Source organism: Talpa occidentalis, unplaced genomic scaffold (genome assembly GCF_014898055.3).
Source record: "Talpa occidentalis isolate TD23 unplaced genomic scaffold, MPIMG_talOcc4v2.1 talOcc4.8, whole genome shotgun sequence".
Lineage (NCBI taxonomy): Eukaryota > Metazoa > Chordata > Mammalia > Eulipotyphla > Talpidae > Talpa > Talpa occidentalis.
In genome coordinates, this window is record NW_023605194.1 from 77,512,527 (window position 1) to 77,539,709 (window position 27,183).

The 27,183-nt window shown below is 37.4% G+C and overlaps 1 protein-coding gene across 6 annotated transcripts in view; it reads right to left on the reverse strand.

The window, feature by feature from the left end:
* Nucleotides 1–3,017: 3,017 nt before the first annotated feature.
* CAMSAP2 (calmodulin regulated spectrin associated protein family member 2) overlaps nt 3,018–27,183 on the reverse strand; it is a 93,877-nt gene continuing 69,711 nt past the window's right edge. For 4 of the 6 annotated variants that reach the window (XM_037497010.1, XM_037497008.1, XM_054690515.1 and 1 more), the window contains 11 exons: nt 25,494–25,587; nt 22,373–22,457; nt 19,706–19,788; nt 19,339–19,408; nt 16,834–19,036; nt 13,122–13,258; nt 11,324–11,544; nt 9,959–10,058; nt 9,251–9,366; nt 5,980–6,098; nt 3,018–5,046 (listed from right to left, as the gene is read on the reverse strand). In XM_037497010.1, the coding sequence (XP_037352907.1) occupies nt 4,741–5,046; nt 5,980–6,098; nt 9,251–9,366; nt 9,959–10,058; nt 11,324–11,544; nt 13,122–13,258; nt 16,834–19,036; nt 19,339–19,408; nt 19,706–19,788; nt 22,373–22,457; nt 25,494–25,587 (3,534 nt within the window). In that variant the 3' untranslated portion in view covers nt 3,018–4,740. The remainder of the gene's footprint in view (nt 5,047–5,979; nt 6,099–9,250; nt 9,367–9,958; nt 10,059–11,323; nt 11,545–13,121; nt 13,259–16,833; nt 19,037–19,338; nt 19,409–19,705; nt 19,789–22,372; nt 22,458–25,493; nt 25,588–27,183) is intronic. The other 2 variants (XM_037497011.2, XM_037497009.2) reach the window with 1 other exon arrangement.

Below are 27,183 nucleotides of genomic sequence, written 5' to 3' on the forward strand. Positions count from 1 at the left end.
TAACAAAGTTTCAAAGCAACATTACTGACAAAAATGAGGACATAAAACATTTTAATATCTTTAAAAGGTGTGTAGATTCACAATACTACACCAACGACTGATTTTACTTCGTGGATTGTATCTAAGTGCTTCCAAGTCTTTTCTTCTTAGTATTATATACATTTCTCTCTTGTTCATTTGGCATCAGACGTTTTCCTCTTTTTGCTAACATTTTCTCCCTTAAGAGAGGATCCGTTTCCAAATGCGAGGGGATTTGTATTGCGTCATGAAAGCCTCTACACGGTTCCTTCTGGTCACACTGTCATATCTGTCCAGAGATATTCCAAAGTCCTATAGGAAATGTGAGTTGAACCAAATGCCTTCAAGGCCTCCAGCCTTTCTACTCAGTGTAGTGTTTCAAAAGAAATCAACTCTTGGGGCACATCACTGTCACCTGCCAGCTTGATGAAGCCGTCAGCGCCAGGTGGCCATGCTAACACCATAGGGCTTTAATTTTCATGTCATTTTCAGCGTCTGCTTGGTAGAGCGACTTTTGCCCACTATCAAAGGTTTTGCAATAAATGTTTTTTTTGCCAGATCCAACAGCTGGTTATAGTTGTATTTGGGTGTATCCTAGGGAAAGTAACCTTACTTCCTTTCTCAAAGTTGATCATTAAAGGACTTAGGATCTAATGCCAGGTGTCAGGTCATTATAGTGTAAAAAAAAAATTTGACCTTTCCTCACATTTCTCTGGAAGTGAAACAGACAAGGGATGCTGCTATTTCTTACTCTGTGTAAACTGCTAGTACATACCTGGGCTATTTAAATGTTCCAGCACATCCCAGTCCTTTATTTTACCAAATCATTTATGCCAGAAACTGTTTACATTGTGTTCTCTGCTATCAAATAGTAAAACTTTTCACCATTTCAAGAAACATACTCATCAGGAATCACATATTTCTTCTTGGGGAATAGGAGATTGATTCTCCTTTTGCCTCCAACTTCTAGAACTGTTGTGACAAATTTGGTAAAGATGGCATTAGAACAAGCTATTGTATCTCAACTCGCTAAAGATTAGGCAGTGAATGCTCTTAGGTTGCTGTGAATTACCGGCCACCTCTTTTCTGTTGGCCAGTACCACCATGGCTTGGCCAACTTTGGGCTTCGGATTGCAAACTGTTATATTACCATCTTCTAGAGTCGTATGCAATCTGGCTTTACACTCTTATTTCAAACTTACAGGGAATTTTATTACTATACTTGTTATTAAGTTGATATATGTAGCTGCACTATTTTAAGACTGCACGCCTAGACCATGTTGTCATTGTACAGACCAAATGGAGGCTAAAAGACTTAGGTAAAATTGGGAGTGCTACACCAGCTGAAACCAACTTAACCAGTTATCCCATCTTTTATGGCAGAAATGCTTTGTGGCTGATGACGCGGCACAAGTTCACAATGGAGAACTGTGTGAAAGCAACGAGAGCCCAGAGAGTTCTTGGACGGAAGAGACCTCATCCTGTGACCTGGTCCCTTGTACCTCCATTCATTTGATCAGTCTGTTTGCAGAATTAGTTTGTTTCTATCATGTCTGTGATGTCTCCATCCTTCTATCCTTGTGAATCTAGATATTCAGGATTATGGGTCTGATTTTATCTGTCATAGTGTTGACACTAGTTAGAGTATTAGGCAAAAGAATGAAATCCACTTTAACTACAGGCTCTCCGTTTTCCATCAGTGGGTTGTCTTGCTTTTAGATCTTTCTTAATTGCTCTGATCTGAATGGTACACTTGGTAAAATCAAAGGGAAACTATAGTCAAGATCTGGCACTCCATGGCTACTGTGGATTACTGAATTCATTAGTGATTCAATTTCTAAAGTATGGTGTGTTAATTCTGATACATTATTAATTCACCAAAAGAAAATAGGGACAAAATTAATGTAAGACATTTGTACACCACTATGCAGATGGTGCTCAGCACAGAGCAAGACTAAAGTCAGTATTCAAACAATGCCAAATATGACCAAAAGTTGTCTCAAGGAGCTGGTTAAATTATTCAATTTAAACACAGAGTAAGAGAAAGGAAAACTAGGATGATTTTGGCCAAGTTCAAATAATATTACAAAACCCCACATTTTATTCAAGAAACAAAAAATGAGTCAGTTGTGCCATGCTTTTATTCAAATGAAAGGGGAAAAACTACACTGTACCAGGAAATAGCTAATGACAATATTTTACAGCACAGCATCTTAAAAAAACCTGTAAGCAATGCTCTAGAGTGGACAGGTAAGCATACCATACACTATACATTGCCCAAAAGTGTCCATCAAACCATAATTAAAAAGTTTAATTTGGCTTTAAACAGCCAAATAAAAACTGTAACAGTTATTCTAAAACAAAACTGAAAACCAAGAGGAATTAAACACTTTTCAAAGCCTTGTCAAAGAGCAGAATTTGCCAGGCTGCACTGTTATATGTGAGAAGTGTTTGGCAAGCTTAACTGAGTAATTACCATAATAATTTGACCTCCAAGATGAAAGCACCGAAGTGTTTCAGTAAGGTTGAAAATCTCCAGTCTTCACAAAATGGCATAATTTTCATTTGTGTAATTAAAAAAAACATAATTAAAAAAAGCCGCACCATAATTTAAAAAAAATCTGCAGACTTAAAGAAATATATCCATTTTCCTTTTGCATTAATAAAGTAAAATATTATACTGAAAGCAATGAACTTTTGTGGCAATGTTCACATTCTACCTTTAGACATTATGGACACTGCACATATATTTAAGAATAAAGGGTAGTCCTGTTTAGTTTTAAGTAATTCCTCCATTGTCTTGCATCCAATTTTTGAAAATTTCATGGACAGTATCATAAAGAAAATTGCTTTCATAAGGGAAATTTGAAAAGAACCAATTTAGTAATAATCCTTTGGACCACATTTTGATTATTCATTTACTATTTTTAAAAGCTAGTCAATCTAAAGATGTAGTTGGCAATCATTTCCTTCTGTGATAGAAAATGTTGTCTGAAAGGTAAAATGTGCAATTCCCCATTTTTAATATTCATATATTATATACACAGTATGAATACACTTAAAATATGAGAGTTACATATTCTGGTCTCTTACATGCAAACAGTAGATCACAAATAGTTTTGAGCTACACATATATCTTGCACAGGTATTGGGAAAAAAATCTGTGAAATTTTTTTTACAGTTTTAACAAATATACATAAATATAAGAACATAAATTATAGTAAAATATTGACAGCATTTGAGAAAATGTTGATAACCCAGATGCACTGATGCCTAAAGGGCCTTATAATAGAAAAGTACAGTTCAGGGACATCTCATTCCTACTCCTTTAAAATAAGTAATACATCATATGAGATATTAGTTATTCCTCTAAACAACTCACTTAGAGAAATGTATATATCTTAGTTCTACTTCCCATGAAAGAAAACAAACCACACATCTCATTTATGATACAACACTGTCTTTCCCCCCTAAGTTTACACAGTTGTCACAACACTGAAACATACAGGGTCACATAATCATTCAAGTCTTTTCCTGAGAATGAAGTTTTTCCCCAACTAACCCTCCCTCTGGTATATACTGTTAATGGAACAAAGATCATGTAGAAGGGATTTCAAGTGTGCACTTGAAACTCTAAGTTGTTGCACTTGGAAAGGATAAAAAAGGAAAAAAAAAAACTCAATATAAGTAAAATAATGTGAAGCTATTTTAAAATTAAAATGTAGCCCTTTGTACATGTTTAAAAATTCTAAATATAATTTTTATATCAGTTATAAATATACTGTAAAGACCTCTTGAGAACCTGGCAGCAAGTCTTACATCTTCAGATTGCAAGACTACTCTCAAAGTGTCATTCACTTCTGCCAGCTTATAAAGTGACTTACTTTAAAAGAGATAGAAAGCCTTTTTTGTTAAAACAATAATCTAGATAATTCTGAGTTGTCCAGAAGTGGCATAGAAACAGCACTGATTTTAATCAGCAACTTCTCAGAACATATTCTTGGTTAAGCTCATGTGGTTTAAAGTGAACCTACTAGCAGCTCGTTACCACACCTCCTCTTATTTTGATGGAGAAACGTTAATACTTAAGTGAATAATAAATACAGAATTGTAAATACTTAGAATAATTCTTGCAAATGTTCTAACACCATGAAAACATGAGGGTTATTGGAAAACTAAACACTAGTGTTTCTCTTAGCATTCTAAGAAAGGTACGACTTACCTGTGCAGGTGTACTTCCCACACGCATGATAGCTCCACATGAAACAAAGTACAGGTATCTTGGAACAAACCCCCAGGAGAGAAAAACCGCCAAATAAAACATCGAAGACAAGCAAAGACATTAAAGTTTAAAAAAAAAAAAAAAGCAACAAATAAAAACACATAATTTGTAGTCTTAGCCATAATTCAACCATAAATCCAACTAGTGTCCATGAGGATTCAGTGCTTCAATGTAGCTAGTATCAAGCAGGGGAATCTAATGACACAAATCTCCACTGGTGATTCCAAATACTTCCTTCATCTCTTGGACTTACACCTAAATGGGAATCTTCTGCACTCCAAAAATACTGTGGTTTACATTCCAGTTGCTCATGACAACAGAGCTTAATGTCCAGTTTTAATTAATAAAAGTCTTGTTGGCAATTAGAAAGATTTTCTATAGGCAGGAAAGATGAAGTGCAAATTTACCATGAGTGTTCTGAAGCGAGTATTTCCCAACTCCTATGCTTTAGTGGGTAAAAGTTTTTTTGGTGTTACGGGTCTCTTGGTCTGCCATAAATGGCTATGAATGGTAATTGCATCAACACTGGCAGATAAAGTTTTAGCAGGTATGTGACTAAATTGTTTCCTGTCAGAATTGTATTTATAAAGTCCCTCAATCATTTTTTTAGTGATAGATTTTGGGCCTATCCCAGTCAGTTTATTAATTTCTTCAGTTTCTGGGCAATAAGTATACAAAGATCTGAACTGGCAGCCTGAATCCCGGAACAAGATTAAGAAATTGTTGGCATCCGACTTTTCCATTTCCTTGAAAAGAAAACAACAATTAAAAAAAACCCTTTAACTGAGTAAATCTTACATAATTAATTCTGTTACAGTTCTTGGTCCACATTTATGACATTTATTTTAAAATATAAATTGAGCCAAAATAAGATCAGATGTATATTATATAAGCCAAGCACACTTTATTATTATTTTTTTAATAGAGGCATGTTTTATTTATTTATTTATTTGTTTGTTTGTTTGTTTTTGTTTATACAAGCACTGGGTACAGTCAGAAGCGCGGGAGGGTGAGAGAATTCACCAGAGCCAGAGCGGGGAGCAGAGCAGGCAGAAGGACCGAAGTACACTGCTGAGGGGAGCAGCGGGCGGCAGGAGAGGTCTGTGCGCCATGTGGGACCCTCCTCCGGTGGCCGGGGAGCAGCTGGGGATCGAACCGGCGCCACAGAGGCCGCGGGCAGCTTCGCAACCCAGCGCTCAACCGCTGCGCCACCAGGGAGGCCCCAAGCACACTTTAATTACCATGTGCACAAGCTCCTTCCTGCTGTGGCTCTGTTGGCTCCACGGTACTACTGTAACCCTTCAGGGAACTTGTAAAGAGATAAACCATCTATAAATCTTGATCTTAGTCAAACTGTCTTTATCATTAACCAGGCACTAATTATCTCCTTTGTAATATAGCTTCATTTAAAAAATGGAAAATCACCTTAGCTACATATATGGAATTTGAATGGGTGAATCTAGGCAAAAAGATAATTTACAATTTCATATTATCATCAAAGTCAATACCTAATCTTTAATTAAATCTGCACTCAAGCTAATAATTAAACCATAGTTACAAGTTATTTCCATGCTACTGAAATTTTGAAAGCCTATGATCTTCCTCTTGAGTTTATAGAGAAGACTCCCATAATTTCAGAATATTGCAAATTGAATCTTCATGCAAACATACTTACTTACCTCCAGTATTTTTTTCTTCTGACCTTCATTTACTTTTCCAGCCAAACAACAATGGGCTAAAGCATTTTGTATTATATGCTTATTGGATTTTGCACTGGGTTCTTTGTAGAGCTTTGGTCCTATGGCAAGAATTTAACAATAGTCAAAATGTTACTAAGTCAGAAATAATAAGTTTAAAGGATTTTCTATTATGGTAATAGAAAAGCAAATTCTGTGCTTGCAGGCCTGACTGGGTGCACTCCAGGCAGAATGTATTTTTTTGTTTGTTTTTGCTAGTGATAAACACATTTAAAAATGAAATTTTTTTTGAATTGCAGTAACACTGGTTTACAACACTGGATTCAGAGGCACAGAATCACACCTTCTCAGATGCATGCTGCCGCCCCACACCTACCCCACTGAAGTCCAGCACTCCCTCTCCCCGGTCTTTTCCTCTTCCACTCCCCATCTCATGGCCTCATTGCAGTCAGATGTCTAGGGTTTGTATTGGTTTGGTTTTATCTGACCCTTTGTTTTATTTCTCTACATTCAACATGGCAGTGACACCATTGGTACTTGCTGGATCCTTCTGACCTACTTCTCTTAGCACTATCCCCTGTCATTCCCCATCCATGTTGCTGCACATGGCAGGAGGCCATCTTTTTTTTTAAATAGCTGAATAGTGTTCAACTGTGTAGATACCACTTTTTCTCTCATTCTCTGTCGTCAGACACTTAGGTTGCTTCCACAACTTGGCTATTGTCAACAGTGCTGCAGTGACCAACTATCCCTTTGAATTACCTTTTTTGCATTCTTTGGGTAGACACCTAGGAGTGAAATTGCTGCTGGATCTATTTTTAATATTTTGAGAAATCTCCATAATTTTTTCTACATTCCCATCAGTTGTGTAAGAGGGCTTCTTTTATTCCACATCTTTGCCAACATTTGTTGTTTCTGGTCTTTTATATGGACCATTCTCACAGATGAGAGATGGTGTGTCATTTTGACTTGCATTTCCCTGGTAAGTGATGAACATTTTTTCACGTCTGTTGGCCATATGCATGTCTTCTTTTTTTTTTTTTTTTTAAATAGTTTCCTTTATTGTTTTTTTTAAGATTTATTTTTTTATTTATACAATAGCTGGGGTACAGGCCAGAGGTGTGGGAAGGTGAGAGGATTCACCAGAGACATAGCGGGGAACAGAACAGGTAGATGGACCGAAAGCACTTATAAGGGGAGCAGTGGGTGAGACAGGAGAGGTCTGCTGCACCATGTGGGAATCTCCCTGGCCAGCCAGGAATCGTACCCGCGCTGCAGAGGCTGCGGACAGCTTCACAGCACTGCACTCAACCCGCTGTGCCACCGAGGAAGCCTTGCATGTCTTCTTTTGATTGGGTTATTTATTTCTGTTGAGTTGCATGAGTTCTTTATATATCTGGGGTATCAGCCCTCTATCAGATGTGTGAGGTACGATATTTTTTCCCATTCAGAAGGGCGTCTTTTTTTTTTTCACTAACAGTTTCTTTCGCTGTGCAGAAGCTACGTCTTGAGGATGCTGCTATGGCTCCTTGGGCTGCCCTGCGAGAGCAATGCTGGAAATCACATACTGCTGGAACTGTCACACTGTGCTTCACCTCCTTTCTCATGTTTGGTAAGGTGACTGGAGCACTTAAAGTAGACTGAGTCCACAAGGAATTTAAGCTTTCAAAAAGCAAGAAATAGGGCCTCCCTAGTGACACAGCGGGTTGAGTGCAGCGCTGTGAAGCTGTCTGCAGCCTCTGCTGTGCAGGTTTGATCCCGGCCGGTCAGGGAGAATCCCACATGGCGAAGCAGACCTCTCCTGTCTCGCCCGCTGCTCCCCTCAGCAGTGTATTTCAGTCAATCTGCCTGTTCTGCTCCCAGCTCTGTCTCTGGTGGATTCTCTCACCCTCCCGCGACTCTGGCCTATACCCCAGCTCTTGTATAAATAAAATAAATATTTAAAAAAAAAAAAAAGCAAGAAATAGCTCTACATTTTCTCCTACATCTCTGGGTTTTTAGCATTTTTTTTTCACCAATGGTACCGCTTGGTCAGAAAAGCACAGAAGCCATTCTCCTGACACATTCCTCCTCACAAAGGGTAGCTCACAGTATAACCCCCCTCCTACTTCATACTAACTAAACTCTGGTTGAAGGCAGGGATTATGCTTTGCCCTCCTTAGTGTTCTGAGAAACCCGTTCTTTGGGCAAGCAAAAAAAAAAAATCAGCCCTGGGTTGTAGCATTTACCTGTTCATTCCTTCAGTATAAATTACTCCTCCCACAGCTTAGTTTAAGCTACCAATGGCTCTATAACTTGTATCATTCCTGGAAATTTAATAGTTCAGGAGTTGGTAGGAATCAATCCCAGCATACCTCTGAAACTCTGGCTGATATGGTTATTAAACTGAATTAATGCAGAGAGGCAGAGAGAATAGGAAAGGAAAACTTGTCCATTCCCAGGTCTACAGGCTTAGGCTGCCCACAGGAGACTGTCCTAAAAAGCCACAGAACAGGAGGAGGGGGTGTCACAGAGTGAAGTACACGGGAAAGCAGCAAGTTCTAATCCCTTCAGGCCTTTCTAGGGCTTCTGCCTCCACAGGCCTCGGCAGGTGGAGAGGTCGCTAGCATACCTAGCCTTGCTCTTCTCCTGTGCCTTTCCATTTCATCCCTCAACATGTGGCTCACATTTGTTCTCATCTTCTCATTTCTCCTGCTTCAATCCTTTAGAAGTGTTCTTGTCTCCATTCTGTTCTTCAGTTTGCTGTGACTGCACAGGCTAGAAGAGGACCAGCAGGCACATGCACAGCTAGATGCCTCCTCCATTCAACCCATTCTCATATCTTAGAGTCTCTTAATACTTTTTAAAGACACACAGTTCTAGATGCCCGAAACGCCAGTGTTAGAAAGAGAACTCTGTGGAGGCTAGCCCCTTCTCAGTAATCAGGACCTAGGTGTTTCAGGCAGAACTTCTCTAAAAGTTCTTCAGACACAAGCTACAGCACAGCAATGGCAAGCAACTTTAAGAGATGCAGGGGGTGAGGGGTAAGTGGCATGGCTAAGTTCTAGAACTTGTCTCAATTCACCTGAGAAAGGTCACTACCTCTATGTGGCACATGTCACTAAACTGACCTACCTGAAAGTGGCACCTGTGTTCATTGGTTCTCATCAGTCTTCTGCATTAGACCAGAAGGCGAGCCAGTGAACTCTACTTCAGTGTGTCCTCATTAATGTGCTAAATTAAAATGTTTACATAAGAATGTAAAGGCACTAACCTGTGTATTCTGTTCCAGAAGCCACTGAAGACGTTGTTGATGCGTTTTCCCAGTCTTTTTCCCCATTTCGACTGCCACAGCGACTCGGAGATAAGAAGCCTTCTACAGACTCTGATCTAAAAAGCAAGTAAAATATTTCCATGCATCACATGCCGAGAACTTTTCAGCACTTCTTAAATACTTGAGTGAAAGAATGTTTTTCTAACATGAAAACTGGCAAGTGACACAACAGGATGGTAACATCAAGGTCAGAACTCAGAGTGCTGTTTCCAATGTCGCTGGAAACCTTTTGCAAATTGCAGTACTACAGGAAAAGGTAATGAAATTCTGACATTTTCTGATCTGTCTCCCAGGCGCAGGATCACAGGCAGCCCAACTGAAATCATACTAATGGGAAAAACTTCTCTATATTTGGTGGGAAATCAGAGAGGCTGATGCTATCTGGATGATGCACTTCCCTTTCCTACAGACCCTGATTCTACCACAGTCCTATTAGCAATTATTGATCTCATCAATGTCAGCAACTCTAAAATTCTAAAAGATAAAAAAACACTGAGAATGATGAGGACTTTTTATATCAGTTCTTTTAAAGAAACCCAAATTGTACTATCCTGCAAAACCTACAAATATTTGATTGTGATTCACTCATTACAAAATAACTGCACAGAACATGTTCCTTTTATGAGAAATGCCCACACTAAGACTCACCTTGGTGTCCTCTTGCCTGAGTGCACACTCTCGTTATCCCCCGTGTTCAGTGACGCCAGAGAAAGGCTAGAGACTGAAAAAACACGATAAATTCGTGATCCTGAAGAAAGACAAAATTATAAATTGAAAAGGAGCAAGTAGAAAGGAGTCTGTTCATGAGATAACACCAGCATATGGGAATTGTGCCTCCATAGTTTCTTTTTCTTTACTCTTCATCTAAATACATGATGTTTGCATGCATAAATGTACAGCTTATTGAAAATTAGCAAGGACCTGACAAAACTAAAGAAACTGATAAAACTAATAGTTGTTAGGATTTATTCTAAAAGTAAAGTGGCAATATGAGACATGATAATAAGGAAATGAGACATGATCATAAGAAAAAAGTCATAAAGAAAATAAATTGGCAAAAAATATATTTAGGAATATCAAATTCCTGGGTACATTCATTTATTCATTTTCAGCCAACAGGTATCAAAACATTTCATTGACTAGCAAAGGCAGTTATTTTAAAACAATGTTACATTATTTTTCTTTAGTTTTTAGAATAACTATGTGAAAGCTCTAAAATTTTCTGTGGCATTTAGTTTGATTTTTAAAAAAATAATGTATTTATTTATTTTTGCATAGAAGAACTAGGTTGTAGGCCAGAAGTGAAGGGGAGGGAAGGGGAGGGGGTGAGAGGATTCACCAGAGTGGAGGGCAGAACAGGTGGATTTACTATAATACAATGCTAAGGGGGCGCAGCAGGTAAAACAGGAGAGGTGGGTTAGCTCCCTGGCCAGGGTTGGAACTCAGGCCATTGCAGTGGTAGTGCTGAGACTCAACCTCTAGGCCACCAGGAAGGCCCCTGTGGCATTCAGTTTTAATAAAATTTAAAAAAATATTTATGTTGAATTCAAGTAAAGAAAGATGTATTCTATTTCAGCTGCAGAAATAAATTTGGATTGTTGACTCTTTCTTAAGGGAGGAACTCATGAACTGATCTTAGATACCTTATTATACTAGTATCTTTCTTATATATTTCATGCATATAACATTTATTCTTAAATTTACAAATCTGGAAAGGTAGTTAATAATCCTGGGAGATTATATCTTAGGGCAGAGTTTCACAATAGGTTAGTATATAAGCTGGGTTTTTTTTTTTTTTTGCAGTTATTTGTTCAATTTGAACATATGCATGCATACATAGACGCTTAAGTTGTAAAAAAAAAAAATCATTTAGTCATTTTGGTTTTCCAAATGAGGAGCATGCACAGAACTCCAATGTTGTATCCGATTTAGCATCCAAAGCACAATCAAGTTAGTATAACAAACCAGGCTGGTGTTTGTTTATGAACAGACTCTGCATAATGACTGTGTTACCTGGAGGACCTTTTATTGGTGTTTTGGGAGATTCAATATGATCTCTGTGAATAGATTTTGGGCGCTGTTTTTTTTGTTTTCCTACTTGAGGACGAGGTTTAATTACTGTGTCCATGTCTTCCATTAGTTTCAGCTGCTTTCGCCTCATGTATTCTTGCCTAATAAATTCTCTGCGTGCTCTCTCATCTTCTTTCTTTTGACGTTCTTCCTCAGTTTTACGTCTAAGAAACCAAATGGTTAAATTCTTATTCTGCATACCAAAGAAAACAGACGCTGGAGTGCATGAATTTGATGTAAGATGGAAGAATTATTATATTTCAGCACCGGGGGGAAAATGGTTCATTTAAAATGTACTTGAGACAATTTAGGTCATTAAACACACACATGTATACACACGCGCAGACACAAAAATAACCACTTTTTAAAAAATGGGTATATCACCATGATGTCACTGGTGGCAAGTCCATCTATGGGGAGCGTAGGGCCAGGACTGGCCACAGTGCAGGTTTTCTAAGATCCAGCAGACCAGGTAAACGAGGAGTCAGAGTCCTCAGTGGTTTTTTTGCAGGTCTTTTATTGGGGTCCACCAGGTATATGGCAGGCAGGGTGCTGGGAGGCCGGGAGGCTGGCAGTCCTCCCAGCCCCCAGCAAGTCTTCATTCTATCTGGGCTCTCCGGCCTTCTCTCAGCTTCTGCTTCTCTTGCTTCTCCCAGCTTCTCTTTTGGCTTCTACTGGCATCCCCGTGATGCCGCCCTTAAAAGCCCAGTCTTAGCCCAGGTGAATCCCATCTACCTATGCCCACACCCTACTCCAGGTGCCCGCCATCAGGCATGCACTCAGGACCGCAGGGGTCCGTCATCTATCCTGATGGCGAGAGCACAGAAAAGCCTGACATTTTTCCTTACCCTACAGGGAGAAATTTATTGATGACAATTTTATCCTCAAGCATATCAGTCCTGACAGCTTGTCAATGGCAAATGCTGGACCCAACACAAATAGCTGCCAGTTTTTCATCTGCCCTGCCAAGACTGAGTGGTCTCTAGCAAGAGGAAGGTGGGCCTGGATACCATGAAGTGAGGGAGGGCTTTGGGTCCAGGAATGGCAAGACCAGCAGGAAGACCACTATTTCTGACTGCTGACAAATCTAATAAATTTGACTTGTATCCTAACCCCCAGGCTGCTCCTTCCTTAGCTTAGTTGGCATCCATTTACCCCCATCTGCTCAAAATAGCTTACAATCTTTATGCTCGCTCTCCCTATAGTTCTTTGAGCACCTTATTTCCCTTATCCCTTTCCAAGTCCAGCTGGATGTTGTAAGTTGGTGGTTATGACATAAACAGTGAACAACAAAAAAGTAAATAGAAACGTGTGCTTGTGTAAAACCCAGTGACGTTTGGCAGTGACCTTAATGTAATAGCGTGACCATGCTGAGTCTTTGTGATGCACACCTGAAACTTACATCATGTTATAATGCAACATAACTTTAATAAAAACAAATTAAAAAATCAGTGAAGATATTTTAAATTAACATTTTTTGGAGAACTTTACCCAGAAATGTCTTAAACTTAGGATAAATACACAATCAGATAACACTTTGGGAAAATAAATTAACTTCTAAACAGCACCAAAATCAGCATTAATTCAGTTGTATTATGTATACTGCAAACATCTGAAAAACTAGTTAATAAAAAGTTAATGAGAACCTGCCCCTTTTGACTACATACTTACCAAACTTTTCTAGCTCTGCACATGTGTCATTAATGCTCAGATTTAGAACTGACATAGCAATTTCCTTTACCTTGTCTCCTCTTTCTTATGCTCCATTTCTGCTTCCAGTTGTTGTTTCCGAAGCTGAGTCTCTTTTTCCCTTCTTAGTCTTTTCTCCAATAAAGCTGCCCGTTTCATTGCCATATCATTTTCTGCTTTTTGGTCATCCTGAGAATGAAGTTGATGAAAAAGATGATTGGTTTAGTTAGTGCCATATTCACATTTTCAATTGTTGTGGTCATATTTAGTGATTACTATCATAACTGAAAATCTGAATTATATATTCAGTCTTATTCCAACCCCACCATATACATATATGGACATGTTCCACAAATTATGGAGGAAGAGGCAGCTCTCTTGCCCATTTGGGACTATGTAAGCCTTCCTTTCTGTTCGCAAAAGTTTTCCTTTTGCTAATCAGCAGCAGCAGCTCTCCTGCCCACCTGTGACTATATGCAGGCCCCTCTCTTTTCTTTCTCCTTTTCCTAATAAAGCTGTCTTTTTAAAATGTTAAAAAAAAAATATGAAGGAAGTAATGAGTTAAATTGTTCCATCGACTGACAAAGGACTTAATTACATGTTTCCAAAACCTAGGGAGTTAGCAAAGAACAGCCAGAGAAGGTAGTGGGGAGACATTTTAGGAGGAACCCTCATATATAACTAAGAGGAAAGTTTACCCTAATTTTTTTAAGGTTTTATTTATTTCTGCATAGAAGAACTGGGGTGCAGGCTAGAGGAGCAGGGGGTGAGAGGATTCACCAAAGACAGAATAGATGGATCTACTGAAATATACTGCTAAGGGGTGTAGTGGGTGAAAAAGGAGAGGTCTGCTGCATCATATGTGGGTTAGGCCATCGTGGTGATAGCACTGATACTTAACCCCGAGGTCACCAAGGAGGCCTCAGTTTACCCTAACTTTAAAAATTGTACTTACATTGTATTCCTAACACACACAACCAAGAAAACAGGTAAAAGCCCCCCAAAATTAGCTACCTAAAGTTATACCACAGAAATGAAACTACTATTGCGACTTTTTTAAGCTGAGGTTCTAACAATTTGCTTGATGGGTTCTGAGCTATTCTGAAGATTTTTCCTCTGGAAAAAAGATGGGCATTATTATATAAAGGTCTTTCATTTTGAAAACTAGTTTCTGATTTGTAGGTCTTGTGAACTTGCCTCAGCTTCTACTTAAATACTTAGGACAGCCCCAGTTCTCAGAGGGATTTCAAAATTTTCAGAATTCAGGAAAGTAACAAGCCAGAGAAGTAGTTCATGGTCCTAATGATTCTTTGTAATACTGAACATGATAAGCATTTCCTGAGTACACTCACCTTATAGTGCCAGGCATTACAGACACTAAAGTATGAAGAATATAAGGCAGCTTATGTTACAGCACCTTTTTTAGGGAGTGAAAAGGCCACATGGGAAGAGGTGCAGACATGGGGCTTTGCATAAGGACCCAGGGAGATTAATTGTGATGGAGAAAGTCAGGAGCTACCACTCAAAAATCAGTCCAAGTGTTTCTATGTCTCTAACAAACTAAATACACTTTGTAATTTGCCAGGCACTTTACTGTGCTCTGGGGATTAAAAAAAGATGCAACACCTCTAAGAGTTATTAGTCTAAGAAAAAAACTAACTTGAACAAATGATAACACAACTGAAAACTCTGGGTCACAGGTACTACTCTGAGGATGCTGAGGCCACAAAGGAGACAAGAGAAAATCTTTAACACTTACTTAAGGAATTACAAAAGGCTTCAGCAAACAGATGAAGATCAAAATTAAAGAACAGGACAGCGTGGACAAATAGCTTGGGTTAGCCTGTGAGAGTCTCTAAATATGTTAAGATATTCAACAGGCAACACTAAGAATTTTGACTACAGAAGACTCAATCGAACTTATATTCTTATAACAATTATCTCAAGTAGCTGCAGTATGAAGAATGGAATGGCACGGTTAGAGACAGGTCTAGTTAAGAAGGTGTAGGGTAAGGAAAAATGTCAGGCTTTTCTGCCCTCCCGCCATCAGGATAGATGATGGATCCCTGTGGTCCTGAATGCATGCCCGATGGCGGGCACCTGGAATAGGGTGTGGGCCTAGGAAGATGGGATTCACCTGGGCTAAGACTGAGCTTTTTAAGGGCGGCGTCACGGGGACGCCAGCAGCAGCAGAAGCCGAAAGAAAAGCCGAGAGAGAAGCAGAGAAGCAGAAGCAGAAGCAGAGAACGCCAGAAAGCCCAGATAGAGTGAGGATTTGCTGGGGGCTGGGAGGACTGCCAGCCTCCCGGCCCCCCAGCACCCCTGACTGCCATATGCCTGGTGAACCCCAATAAAAGACCTGCAAAAACCCACTGAGGACTCTGACTCCTCCTTTACCAGGTCTGCATGGGATCAGAAAACCTGCACTGTGCCTGTTCCTGACTTTACAGAAGGTATAACTACAGTCCAAGGGATGAGTATCGGGGCAGTACAGACATGGAAATGGAATGGAAATAAATGGAAGGGACTGTATGGAATGGACACAAAGGTACAGGTGAACTGCCTATTTTACACTAATGGACTCCTCTCCCCCCTCCCCCCATTTTTTTTCTCTTAAGGAACAGAGGTAGCAAGGGTCCCTGAAATTAGTAAACTGTACTGAAGTGTCTACAGTAGCATACTATTAAAAAATGGTAGTTTAACTTGGCTAAGAGATAAAACATAACTCACATTCAAGTTTCTAAATATTAAAAAGCGCCTTAAGGGCAATCACCCCGAGATCAACTTTAAAATAAACTACACATTTCCAACATTAGATGATCAAAAGAAAAATTAGCAGTTGTAATCTTCCCAATCACTTCTTGGATTCTTATTCCTAGAGGATGCTGTGTTTCAATTTAAAATCTTAAATTAGAAATTGTTGCTGTTTAGTGTCGATTTTTTTCTATCTATATTCTAAAATGACAGAGCTATACAGGATCAGAGGTGATCTACTTTAGTCCCTTAATTAAAAAAAAACACACATACATTTCTAATTTATATATATATATATATAAATTCTTCCCTATAGGCAATTTGGAAAATACCGAAAAATAGACAAAAAATGGATAAAAATTAGGTAAAAAGTTAAAAATATGGATTTTTCCTTGTTTTGCCAACATCGATATAAATGTTGAGCTCTTCACCATCAAGAGGTGATACTATTCAGTGTTTGTACTAGTTAGTTACAGTATCATTAAATATACTCTGTCCAGTTATCGATCAGGAATGATGTGCTAGATTTCCATCCAATGCTTTTCAAGGAGCTATTTCCATGACCGCTATTCGAAGTAGGTAGGTTTTTAAATGTTTCATCTAATAAGATTCTGTCTGGTCAATTGTTAAGATTTTTAAAAACAAAACATGTTCAAGATTGAAAAAAAAGGTAAAATATATTTATATGCAATGTGAAGTTATGCACTTTTTACAAACTGTCAATTGAATAACTCTTTAAAGAGATCGTATAGCTTAATTTTTAGACGGTTTTTATGAAGGTGAAAGGGCAGAGGCACCAAAGCATCATATTTTAACATCCATACATGAATGGATGAAAGGTTCTGGAAATCAGTGCACGTGACTGTAACTACAGTCCACCAAGGGGCATGCCAAAGTCTATTTTAGGATTAGACTTATAACAAAAGAAATTGCTAGTAAAAGAAGCTGTCAACTAAGAAAAACCAAACCCACCTAACAAGGATGCATAAAACTCTGAAGACTAGCATTACCTTAAAAAAGAATCCACAGCACACTTTCTGGTCATCATCCAACAGTTCTTTGTCACTTTCTCCTTCATATTTTTCAACAGATACATCAGCCTTTTCAGGAGGTTTCAAATCTGACAGGGAAACTTCAATCAGGTTAACATTTTTAGGAGCAGCAGGTGGGAAAACAAGTTTAGGAGGCGGTTCTGTGGGCTGATTCAGCTGGTCCTCGTTTGGCGTCAGACACACAGTCTCTGTGATAGGCTGTGATAGGACTTCAGAAACTGTTGACTCAAGAGGTTTGAGCTCCTTCTCTTCTAGATTGTGTACCTGCTGCCCCAAAGTTTCTTTGGGATCCAATTCCTCCTTTTTCACTTCCTCCTTAGGTTTGGGTTCCTTTAACTGAGGTTCTCCATCATCCCCAAAACATACAAATGACCTCGTCTGAATGGGAACTTGACTGGGTGAGAATCTCCTTAGCCTCGGGAGACTATCCACAGACCGAGGCGGTGTCAATGTTCGATTCAAAGGTGTAATTTTTAATTCATTTGGCCTTGGAGTCCTTTGATTCTTAACAGAAAAAGATGTACTTTTCCTGTTAGAAGACTGTGGAGATGGGTGAGTGGGCCGAGGGGAGTCTGATGAGAATGGTGCAACGGCTGATGACAGGCCCGCCTGCCTAGAAGGTTTAAAATCTCTACTCTGTTTCTGTGGAGAAGGTTGGGGAGGTGAAATCACCCAGGACTGCTGCTCTCTCATCTGCATTAACATTTCCTGCTGAAGCGACAAGCGCTGCATTTCTTGTTGTAGAAAATGCAGAGATGAATTTAACTTTTCAATAGATTTGGTGTATTCTAAAATCTCTCCTTCATTTAAAGTTTCTTCAGTGGGGCTTGCCAGGTTCCACTGCTTCTCAGGATCAACAGGGGTGGTAGGAGACTTGAGCCATTTGGCCTGAGGATTCTCCATGCTTTCTTTTATATCCACTAGAGACTTGCTCCTCTGCCCATTAGCTTTCTGTGATTCCTTTTCTTTTGCTCGATCAGTATAGACTTTCTCATCTTCTGCCCCAGCTGCTTCCTCTCGAAGAGGGGAAATCCCATCCCCTTTCTTTTTCACTACAGTAAGAAATGCTGTCCTTCCCATTTTCTGCCTTTGTTTAGTGAAAGCAGCTTCCATTTTCTTCTTCTGGGCCTCTATGGCACGCCTCTTTTCTTCCAGTTTCATCCGAAGATGCACCATTTCGGAGGCTAACAGCTGGGTAGTATCCCGTCCATGCGGAAGGCCTGTTTCTTCTGGAATTTGTGCCCAAGCAACCACATGAGGAATATTAAGTTCAGAGCCCTCCGGCGTAGTCTTTTGTGAACTGCTTCCACTACTTTTCCCATCAGTATGATTCAGTTTCCTGAATTTCTGTTCAGCAAAGCTGGTCATTTTAACTCCAGAACTAGAGGAGGCACTGCTACCTGGCTGAGACTTGGTACTCACAGTACTTGGACAAGGGCTCAAAGCTTCTCTGGTATTGCCAGTTCGCACATCATAATCCTGAAGAAATTTAGATGCGTCGTCCATGTCAGAATCCAAACTTACAGTATAATCTCTCAAAGAAGAATCTTCATCCATAGTTTCTGGTATATCTTCTGAAGGAACATGAATTCCAGTGTCTACTTCAGTGTTGTCAGTTACGGGACTCAAGGCACCTTTTGTATCAGTTATGTTATCAGGACTAGATTGATTTAGCTTGATATTTGAATTTAGGATACTCATTTCCTGGCTGTGAAGAAAGAAGCCATTAGCAATTTGGTCTGGCTGTGGTGTATGAGGAGAATTTTCGGTATCATGAATTATCTGCAATGCTTCTTCAATGCTTGGTGTCTCAATCTGATTGCCAAACTCATCTAGAAGTATTCTATTTTGTAAAGCTCCATTTGGAAGCTTGTAATGAATATTCTCATTAGAATTTAGATCATTTCTATTAAGGGGCACATAAGATTTGATGTCACTGTGAGGGTCAATATCGAGTTCTTCTTCAATGCTTTCTGTTTCCTCTTCTCCATTCACTGGCTTAAAGGACAAATTTTTCCTAATGTGCTTAGAGACACGATTGTTGTTCAGAGCAAGGCCTTCATTACTAACAGAACGAGTGATTCCTCGGTTTGGAGTAGATCTCTGCACACTATTTTCTTTATCAAAAGATATATCAAATGAAACTCCATGTACCGATGATCTAAAAAAAATTTTTGAAGAGAAAATCTTAATTTCAAAAAGTGATTTCATATGATTAATAACTACTTGAAATTTACTTTCTTTCCCCATTTCTCATAATCATATTGCCCTTAAGGTAAAATTACGGCTATCAAGCTACTGTTAAAATTTAGTCTCTCTGATCTCTATCATCTACCTATTTTGCCCTTTTTAAATGTAGGTACTAAACAGATGTCTATTGTAATTTGGCTAAGGATAGAGAGAGAATATGAATTAGCATTTCTTGATAATGTGAAAATGCTAAAAATAATCCTTTTTGATTACCTTTTTTCTTTAGGCCATGTGCCTATGAAGCCATCAACATAAGACATAGATGAAGACCTTCTAATTCCTCCTTCAAATACAAAAAAAGTCATTGAAATCATGTAAATAATTTTAACTCACAACAATTTAACTGATTTCACATATTTGAGGATTCATTAATAGCATTACAGAGTAAGTAGGTACAAATGGACAATTAGAGACCATTAATTTAAGAAAAGCAAAGCAAGCATAGTAAAACAAATCAACCTGCTAGGATATTTAGAACACTTTTCAGAACAATAAGATGGGATATTTCAATTTTTATTCTCAATCATTTCCCATCATTCTATTTAAGTGGTATTTTCCTAGGTTTTTTCAAATACATTACCTGAGGTTGAAGAATGAGCTTGCTGGCGCGAATGTTTAGAAGGCAAATGATGATGAGAGAGGCTAAATGCAGCTCCTTCTCCACTGCAATGTAAAATAAATCCAAAATGTTATCTTTAAATTTTATATAGAATGGCTATATTTAGAAACACCATTGCCTCTGATTCCCCATCTAAATTTAAAAAACAAAGAAACATGATGTATAACAAACCCTTGTAAAAGATTCTGGCAGTCTTCCTGCTAACAGACCTATGTCTATACGATTCTTCTCTAGTGAGCTGCACTATACAGATCTCAAATGCTTGTAAAGACAGGACGCTTTCCTGTCTGCTATTTCTTCTTAATTCCACTGTACTCCAATTATTGCAGGGGATTTACAGTAATATTTGACCAGAATTTAATTTTTCTCCCTCTATGTTGTAAGTCTGTATGGCCTACCTTATAATCAGATGAAGAAGTTAAGTACCCCCACCCCCATAAATTGTGAATTGTGGAATTTGAGGTAGTGACTTCTGTAGCTCTTCTCAAACCACATTATCTTTAAGCTTATGTAAACTGAGAAGATGAACAAGTGACCTAAAGCATTCAAAGGTATGCTTTATTCTTTGCTGTATTCTTACTATTTGATGAACCCTTCCAAAAGCAACACCACCTGAAAATCTTGCATAACTTGGCTCTGTCCGAAGCAAACACTTGCATGCATCTGTGTTGCTTTTCCCTCTAAACTGCACATTACGTTTTCTGTTTTGTTTAATCCTCTGCTAGAGCCATCAGAATATAATGTATCCCTGTCATGTTTGCTTCTATTCTTCTTCCCTCTAAAATCATTTCCAAGGTGTCCACTCTTCTTTAGATCTATGACAAGAAGGTAATCCTGAACATAGGTTAACTATTAATATATGTTCACTCCTTTCTTCCTCCCCAAATAATAGTTCAGTGTTAAAAATTCCCACTGGTTGCCTCATTTTCACATCTGCATAGAGGATTTTGATCTGGTGTAGCTCCCCAACAGGCCGGCAGCCAAATATGTGGAGTAACTGTTAGACATGTAAGTTTTGCTTTGCTAGTCTTTTCTTGGCCTTTTTCTTTCTCATATAAGTATTCAGATCAACACTTTAAGACAAGACTGCATTATTTTCATGAAGAGAACAAAATTTTGCATGCTTCCTCAGCATGTAGGGGAGACTACAGTGGAACACCAGAAGACTTATGCCTCGAGGGGAATGCTAGGCCCTGGAGTGACGGCTACCAGTGACTCTCTAAGGAAAAGAATTTAGACACTCAAGTTACAGAAAGGTCTCCTGCTAGGAAAAAATGGGGAAAGGGAGCCACTCGGCTGTCTGAGACAGGAAAGATGAGTCTTCCAGAAGACCTTAAGACATTTTCTACTTCCAAGAAATAGGTTCCAAGAAGTAACAATTATGTGGTAATTTAAAGTGGAAAGTTTCAGAGATTTTCAAGATTTCAGGGGATAAGAATGATGAAATAGAATTCTGAGTGCTGCCTAAAATTTCAAGGAAGAACCAGTCACTATGAAACCAACACAAGAAAGCACTGAGGAAATAGTACGTAGAAAAGTTCCCTATTAGAAAAAATATAGGGACGCTGCTAAATCAGCAATATTTCAACTTAGCCTTTGTGGTAAATTTCAGGGAAAGCTACGGGATAGAAAATTTAATGGAAGTGGTGAAGATTAATAGTAGTAAAGCAGAGGATAAAAGAAGGAAAATATGTTAGGGACAACAGAAAGTCCACGCAGGTAAGAGAAACTTCGAAAGCAGTAGGACCTCTGAGTTCTGTCAGGCTTGGGTTTCACACTCTTAAGTTAGCATGCACTTGAGAGAAACTTCTCAAGTGTGAAGAGTGGGTGACAGTACAAGTTCATATTTTTATGGTAAGCCAAGAATTCCTACAGAAAGGACATTAAATTTCTTACTCATAATTTTAAATGTATTCTTAATAATGGGTCTGCTTACATTTCTGAAACCCTACAAAATACAGCAATTTTAAACTTTAAAAAAATCAGGTAAGTTAGGGAGTGCAAAGTAAACATAAACTTTAAGTTCTAATAAACATACGTAAAAAGTTGTTTACAATATCTGTTGAAAAACATTTTTAAACAAACTAATGTCTCTAATATAATATACTTGGGTCAGAAGTCAGGATTATCCTGACATTAAATGTCAGGATATTTTTACTTTACTTTCAGTTCAGTTCCTGATATTAACAACTAAAGCATTAGACAGTCAATAAATTAGTAGGGAAAACTGTTCTAAAGACTGAAACATCTTAAAACATTTAAAAACCCAAATAGAATTTTAAAAGTTTCCTTGAAACCCAAGAATTACCTATACTTTATGTGGTTCTCAATTACAAAACAAATAATGCAGCAAAAGTTGAGTTTTAGGTGTTTTTTTTTTTTTCTTTTTGAAACTTAGGCTGTGTTTTCTTATTTTTCAGCATAATTTATTAAAGCCTATTTATGAAACATCCATTTCCATATATATTTCAATTGCATTTAAGTTAGAACAGGCTTTAAGGGTAAGCTAATTAAAAATTTAAAGTCCAACTGAAATCTTTCAAATTTATTTAATGTAATAAAATTTCATTTTGCTTTTATTAGCAAATAGAATGGAAATAGTAAAAATGAAACTATTCCAGAATCTACCTTGAAGTGAAGTCAGAACTATCTAAGACGTTTCTTTTGGCAGCATTCAAGATGGGAACTGAAGGCATATCTTTCGCAGGTTCAGCTACAATTTAAAAAAAATAAAACAACAAAACTTCAGAATTACATGTTTAGCACATTGTTACCAACATTATGCCAACAACTGTGGACCATAAACAAATTTTTAAATTTAGTCTTAATTTCATTTATTACTAACAGAGAATATAAAAGCATAGTTTTCTTCTTAAACAATTTTCAGAATACCAAGATTTTCTTTAAACACTTTAAGTGCTCTGACTTTTAAAAACCCACTCGATTAGGGCTAACTGGATGGAGCGCTAGGGGAGACCTAACAGAAAATACGATATTTAAAAATAAAATTAAACATCTAATTTTGCTAAAGTTTTCATAAAACCTGAACTACATATGGCCATTTTCGCTTCTTTATAAAATAGTTGGCATTTTGGTAATCAATTAAAGAGAGAGACAATTTCACAGGTTAATAGGTAGAACCACTAGTGTAGTTTACATTTTTGTAAATAACTATGGAAGATGATATACTGTTTTCCTTTGAGATATAATGTAATAGTTGCTGAGTGTTTTGAATAGTGGGCACTACTGATGAAATCACAGAAAGCAATGTATGTGAAAACTGTTAATTGCCAAAAGTTGTATAAATATAGGTTATGACAATTACTAAAGACATCTGATTTGATGTCCTTAGGAAAGGGTCTCAACTTCTTATTCTTTGTTATATAATGGCTTGAGATTCTATTTATAGCAATTTAAAATAGAAAAAAATACTCATTGTTGCATATTTTATAGAATTTTGCCCTGAGATGCAGGGGCTGGGTGAAGTAAGCTCACTCTAACTAACTACAGTGATATATACCTCCCCTCTGACTACATGTTTTTCCCTTCTTTCTGATATTTTTTCCTTTTCTTAATCAAGGGAGAGAGGTACAGAGACTATGAAAACATTAACATGGAAAAATTTATGCACTTTTATGTTCATAGCAGCGTTGTTTGCAATATCCATGACATGAAGCCAACCAGGATGCCCACTGACAGACAACTAAAGAAACTGTGGAATATGAACTCAATGGGATACTACTCAGTTATTAAAAAAGATGGGGCAAATTGGATGGGTCTTTGGAGGGTGATTGCTAAGAGAGGTAAGCCAGAGAGTTAAAGACCATATCCAGATGGTTTCACCCATTTGTGGAATATAAATAACTAAAGAAAATAAACTAGCAAAACAGAACAAAAATAACTCTCAGATTCTGTGAAAAACACAGTGGTTACCAGAGGGCAAGAAGGGGGAGGGGAAGGGCCGGGGTGGGGAGGTGATAGGTGTGGGCACCGGAGCTTTGGAAGGACAAGTGAAGCATGTGCACATATGGGGATGTGCAGCTGCACTCCCAAAAGTATACAGTTATATAAACAATGGGCAAATTAATAAAATTTAAGGAGGAAAATTAGCACACACAACCACCTCCTGTGTGGTAGTACTGAAAAGCAAAACAAAATCCCAATAGATATCAAGTCTCCAGATCTAACTAGCAATACAAAAATAAAAATAAAAAGGACAGAGGCATATGATAAAAGACACCATGCGGGTATAATTAACAACTTCTTAATTGAGAGGAAATTCTTTAGTAGAAATGATGCAATTAAAGGGAGGAGGGAATAATTATAGCCTAAAAGAAACTTAAAATATATAACATCCTACTATGTAGACCTCGATTCAAACAAAAATCTTAAAATACTCCATACAAATATACACAAAGCATTATATGTAACAGCCAAAGGTGGAATTGGAAGTGTGGAAACCACCCAATATACATCAAATGATAAATAAAAATCTGATATAAACACAGAGGAATATTGTTCAGCTACAAAAAAGGAATAAAGTACTGATATAAACTACACTACAGATGAATCTTGCAAACATTACACTAAGTAAAGGAAACCAGGCACAAAAGATTACATATTTTGTGATTTCATTTAAACAAAATGTCCAGAATCCAAAGACAGAAATTGTAATGTAGGGCTAGTACTAAAGTATAATACAGGTTTGCTAATTATAACAAATACACCATTCTAATACAAAATGCTAACACTAGAGTAAATTGGGTGTGAAATACGAGGACTCCGTAGTAGCGTTGCATTTTTTTCTATAAATCTAAAATGTATCAAAAAATAGTTGATTTAAAAATTACTATGACATTGCTAATTAAACAATGGCACTATAAACAATTATTTTGACTTCTAATGTTTTATGTGTGCAAATCCTCGTGACTAACAAAATACAAACACAAGATAAACATTTTGGGGGTGGGGTGTAGCAATGGGAAAGATAAGAGGAATGGTTAAAAAATACCACAATTTGGAGGCAGGGAAGGCAGCTGAGTAGTTGGGATGCACAATAATCAGGTTTTGTGTTGGGATAGCCACTGGCAGCGGAAAGAACCGGTCCCATATTCATGCTAGAAGTAAAGTTCTTTAATGGGGCTAAACTGAGTTAGGATCATTTTTCCCATACAGAATTAAATCTCTGATTTTATAATTAAGTCAATGGAAAACTGCTTTAGAGAAATGCAAGAGTTTTTGTTCTAGGACCTTAACAATAATTATTTTATTTCATACTAGTTTTATTATATGCAATCAATCATGATACTGTAATAATCACAAAATCTAGTAGGTAGGCTTAAAAAATACATACACCTTTTTTTAATGGTTTAATGGCAAATTCAAATTATAAAGTCAAGCCATAATTTGAGTGGATTCTTGTCAACAATATTAAGAACTTAAAATGAAATAGGGAATAACAGAATGGGGATGTAAGACTCAGAGAAAAAGTAGGTAAACCATTAAAAGCTAAAAGTTCGACAACATAAGGCTTCAGACTCAGAGCCATTCTATTTTATTTTTCTTTCCTCTATTATCTGTCTCAGAGAACTTAGTGGCTTTCAGTATCAAAATATTCAGAATGTATCAAGGCTAATAGCTGAAATCTAAACAACAGTAGGTTACCCTCAAAATGAATAACCAGATGAAGTCATGTAAACCTAGAATTCTGCGTGCTTATAAGACACTTAAAATTAAAAGGACTGATTACCTCCCTGAGGATGAACAAAACGAGGCTGCACAAATGATGGCTTCACGACTTCAAACCACCAGAAGAGCTCTGCCATGAACACCAAGTAATTATTCTGTAAGAGTTAAGACAATTGAAAGAAATGTTAGGTAAAATCTGGCCAAAATTACAAATTGAATTTTGTTCTGTTTTACCTATTAAAATACAGGCTTAAATTTCATTCATTCGTGACCAGAGCAGATCTACTACAAGCTATTAAATGTGGGGAAGAATACTAGCATTTGTAGGTAAAATCTAAAACACCTATTCAAAATCTCTTTGCTGTTTAGCACAGAAAGTTCCAGAAATGTAGCCCAATTTATCTGGCAGCCATTAATTAACTGTGTAGAACTGTGAGATAATGTATAAGGTGCTCATCTTCCAAACTCAACACAAACAACTTAAATAGCTACTCCGCCTTTGATAATCTGAAGTGGGTTGCCATAAAAAAAAATTAAGCTCTTTGAAGATCCATAGAAATTACTGAGAGACGTGTACAGTTAATATATTGTATGTATGTGTCTGACAATGCTAAACTTAACAGTAATCCAGCAGCTAAATAAATAACAAAGACTCTAGATTGCTATGGCTAATAATTAATGATTTTGAAATATAAAAAACATTCATACAATTTAATGTACTGACTTTGAAAAGTTATTAGGGATAAGTCAGTATCATTTGCTTTTATTACTTATATTTGAAAATGTGAATAATTTTTAAATGGCTTAAAATTAAAAGGGCTAAACTTATATTTTAAGTTTATGTTACTATATTTTAAAATGCGTATCATAAAATCTAAAAATATGTTAATTATTTGGTAGGTTTAAAAAAGCATCATACAAAATCTGTTTTCATAATTATTTAAAATAACAGCATGCCTTTAAATTTTGGGTATTTGGTATCTAATAAAATTGTTACTTTCAAACTGATTAATATTTGATGAGAGGTAATATTTCATATTAAATTTCAGTGTTCAAAATTATCATTGCAAATATGGGTGCCCTGTCTTCCTCCTACCTGTTCATTATGAATAATCCTCGAAGCCCTATATTCCTCTTATCCTCTCTGCTTTGTTTCTCATAGAGGTTCAGTGTTCTCATAAACTGATGACTTTCAAATATTCCACAGGCTATTATGTATGAAAAAGAATTAAAGGTGATTCAGGTTTTTTCGCCTTTAGCTACTTATAATACCTTTCAAAAAAGTGGAAAAGACTGGGAAACGCAGGTAGTGAAGGAACCGTGAGTGGGTAGCTTTGCGCTGTTGTCAGTGTGCCTGTCATGTACGAGTATGGAATGGATACACCATGGTGACAAGTAGACTTTGGTAGGTTTCCTATTTTCAGTGTTTGTGTTTTAACTATAAACTCCCAGCGTATTCTAACATTCATACAAAAATACATGCTATTTTAAGTAGTCATTAAAATTTGTGATTAAAAAAAATGAAAGGCTGTGTGCTGGGTCCCATCCCTGCTTACCCTCTAGGAAGCTTTATAGTCTTAATTGTATTTCTTTCTCCTAGAGAGTTATTCATTCCATCCAATGGCTTTTAAACATGCTCAAATCTCTCCAATTAAAAACAAAACAAAACCTTCACTCAGTAATTTATCATTCTCTAGTTTCTTCTCACCCATACCTTTCTTCCTCCTTACAAACTCACCTAAGGGTAGGCC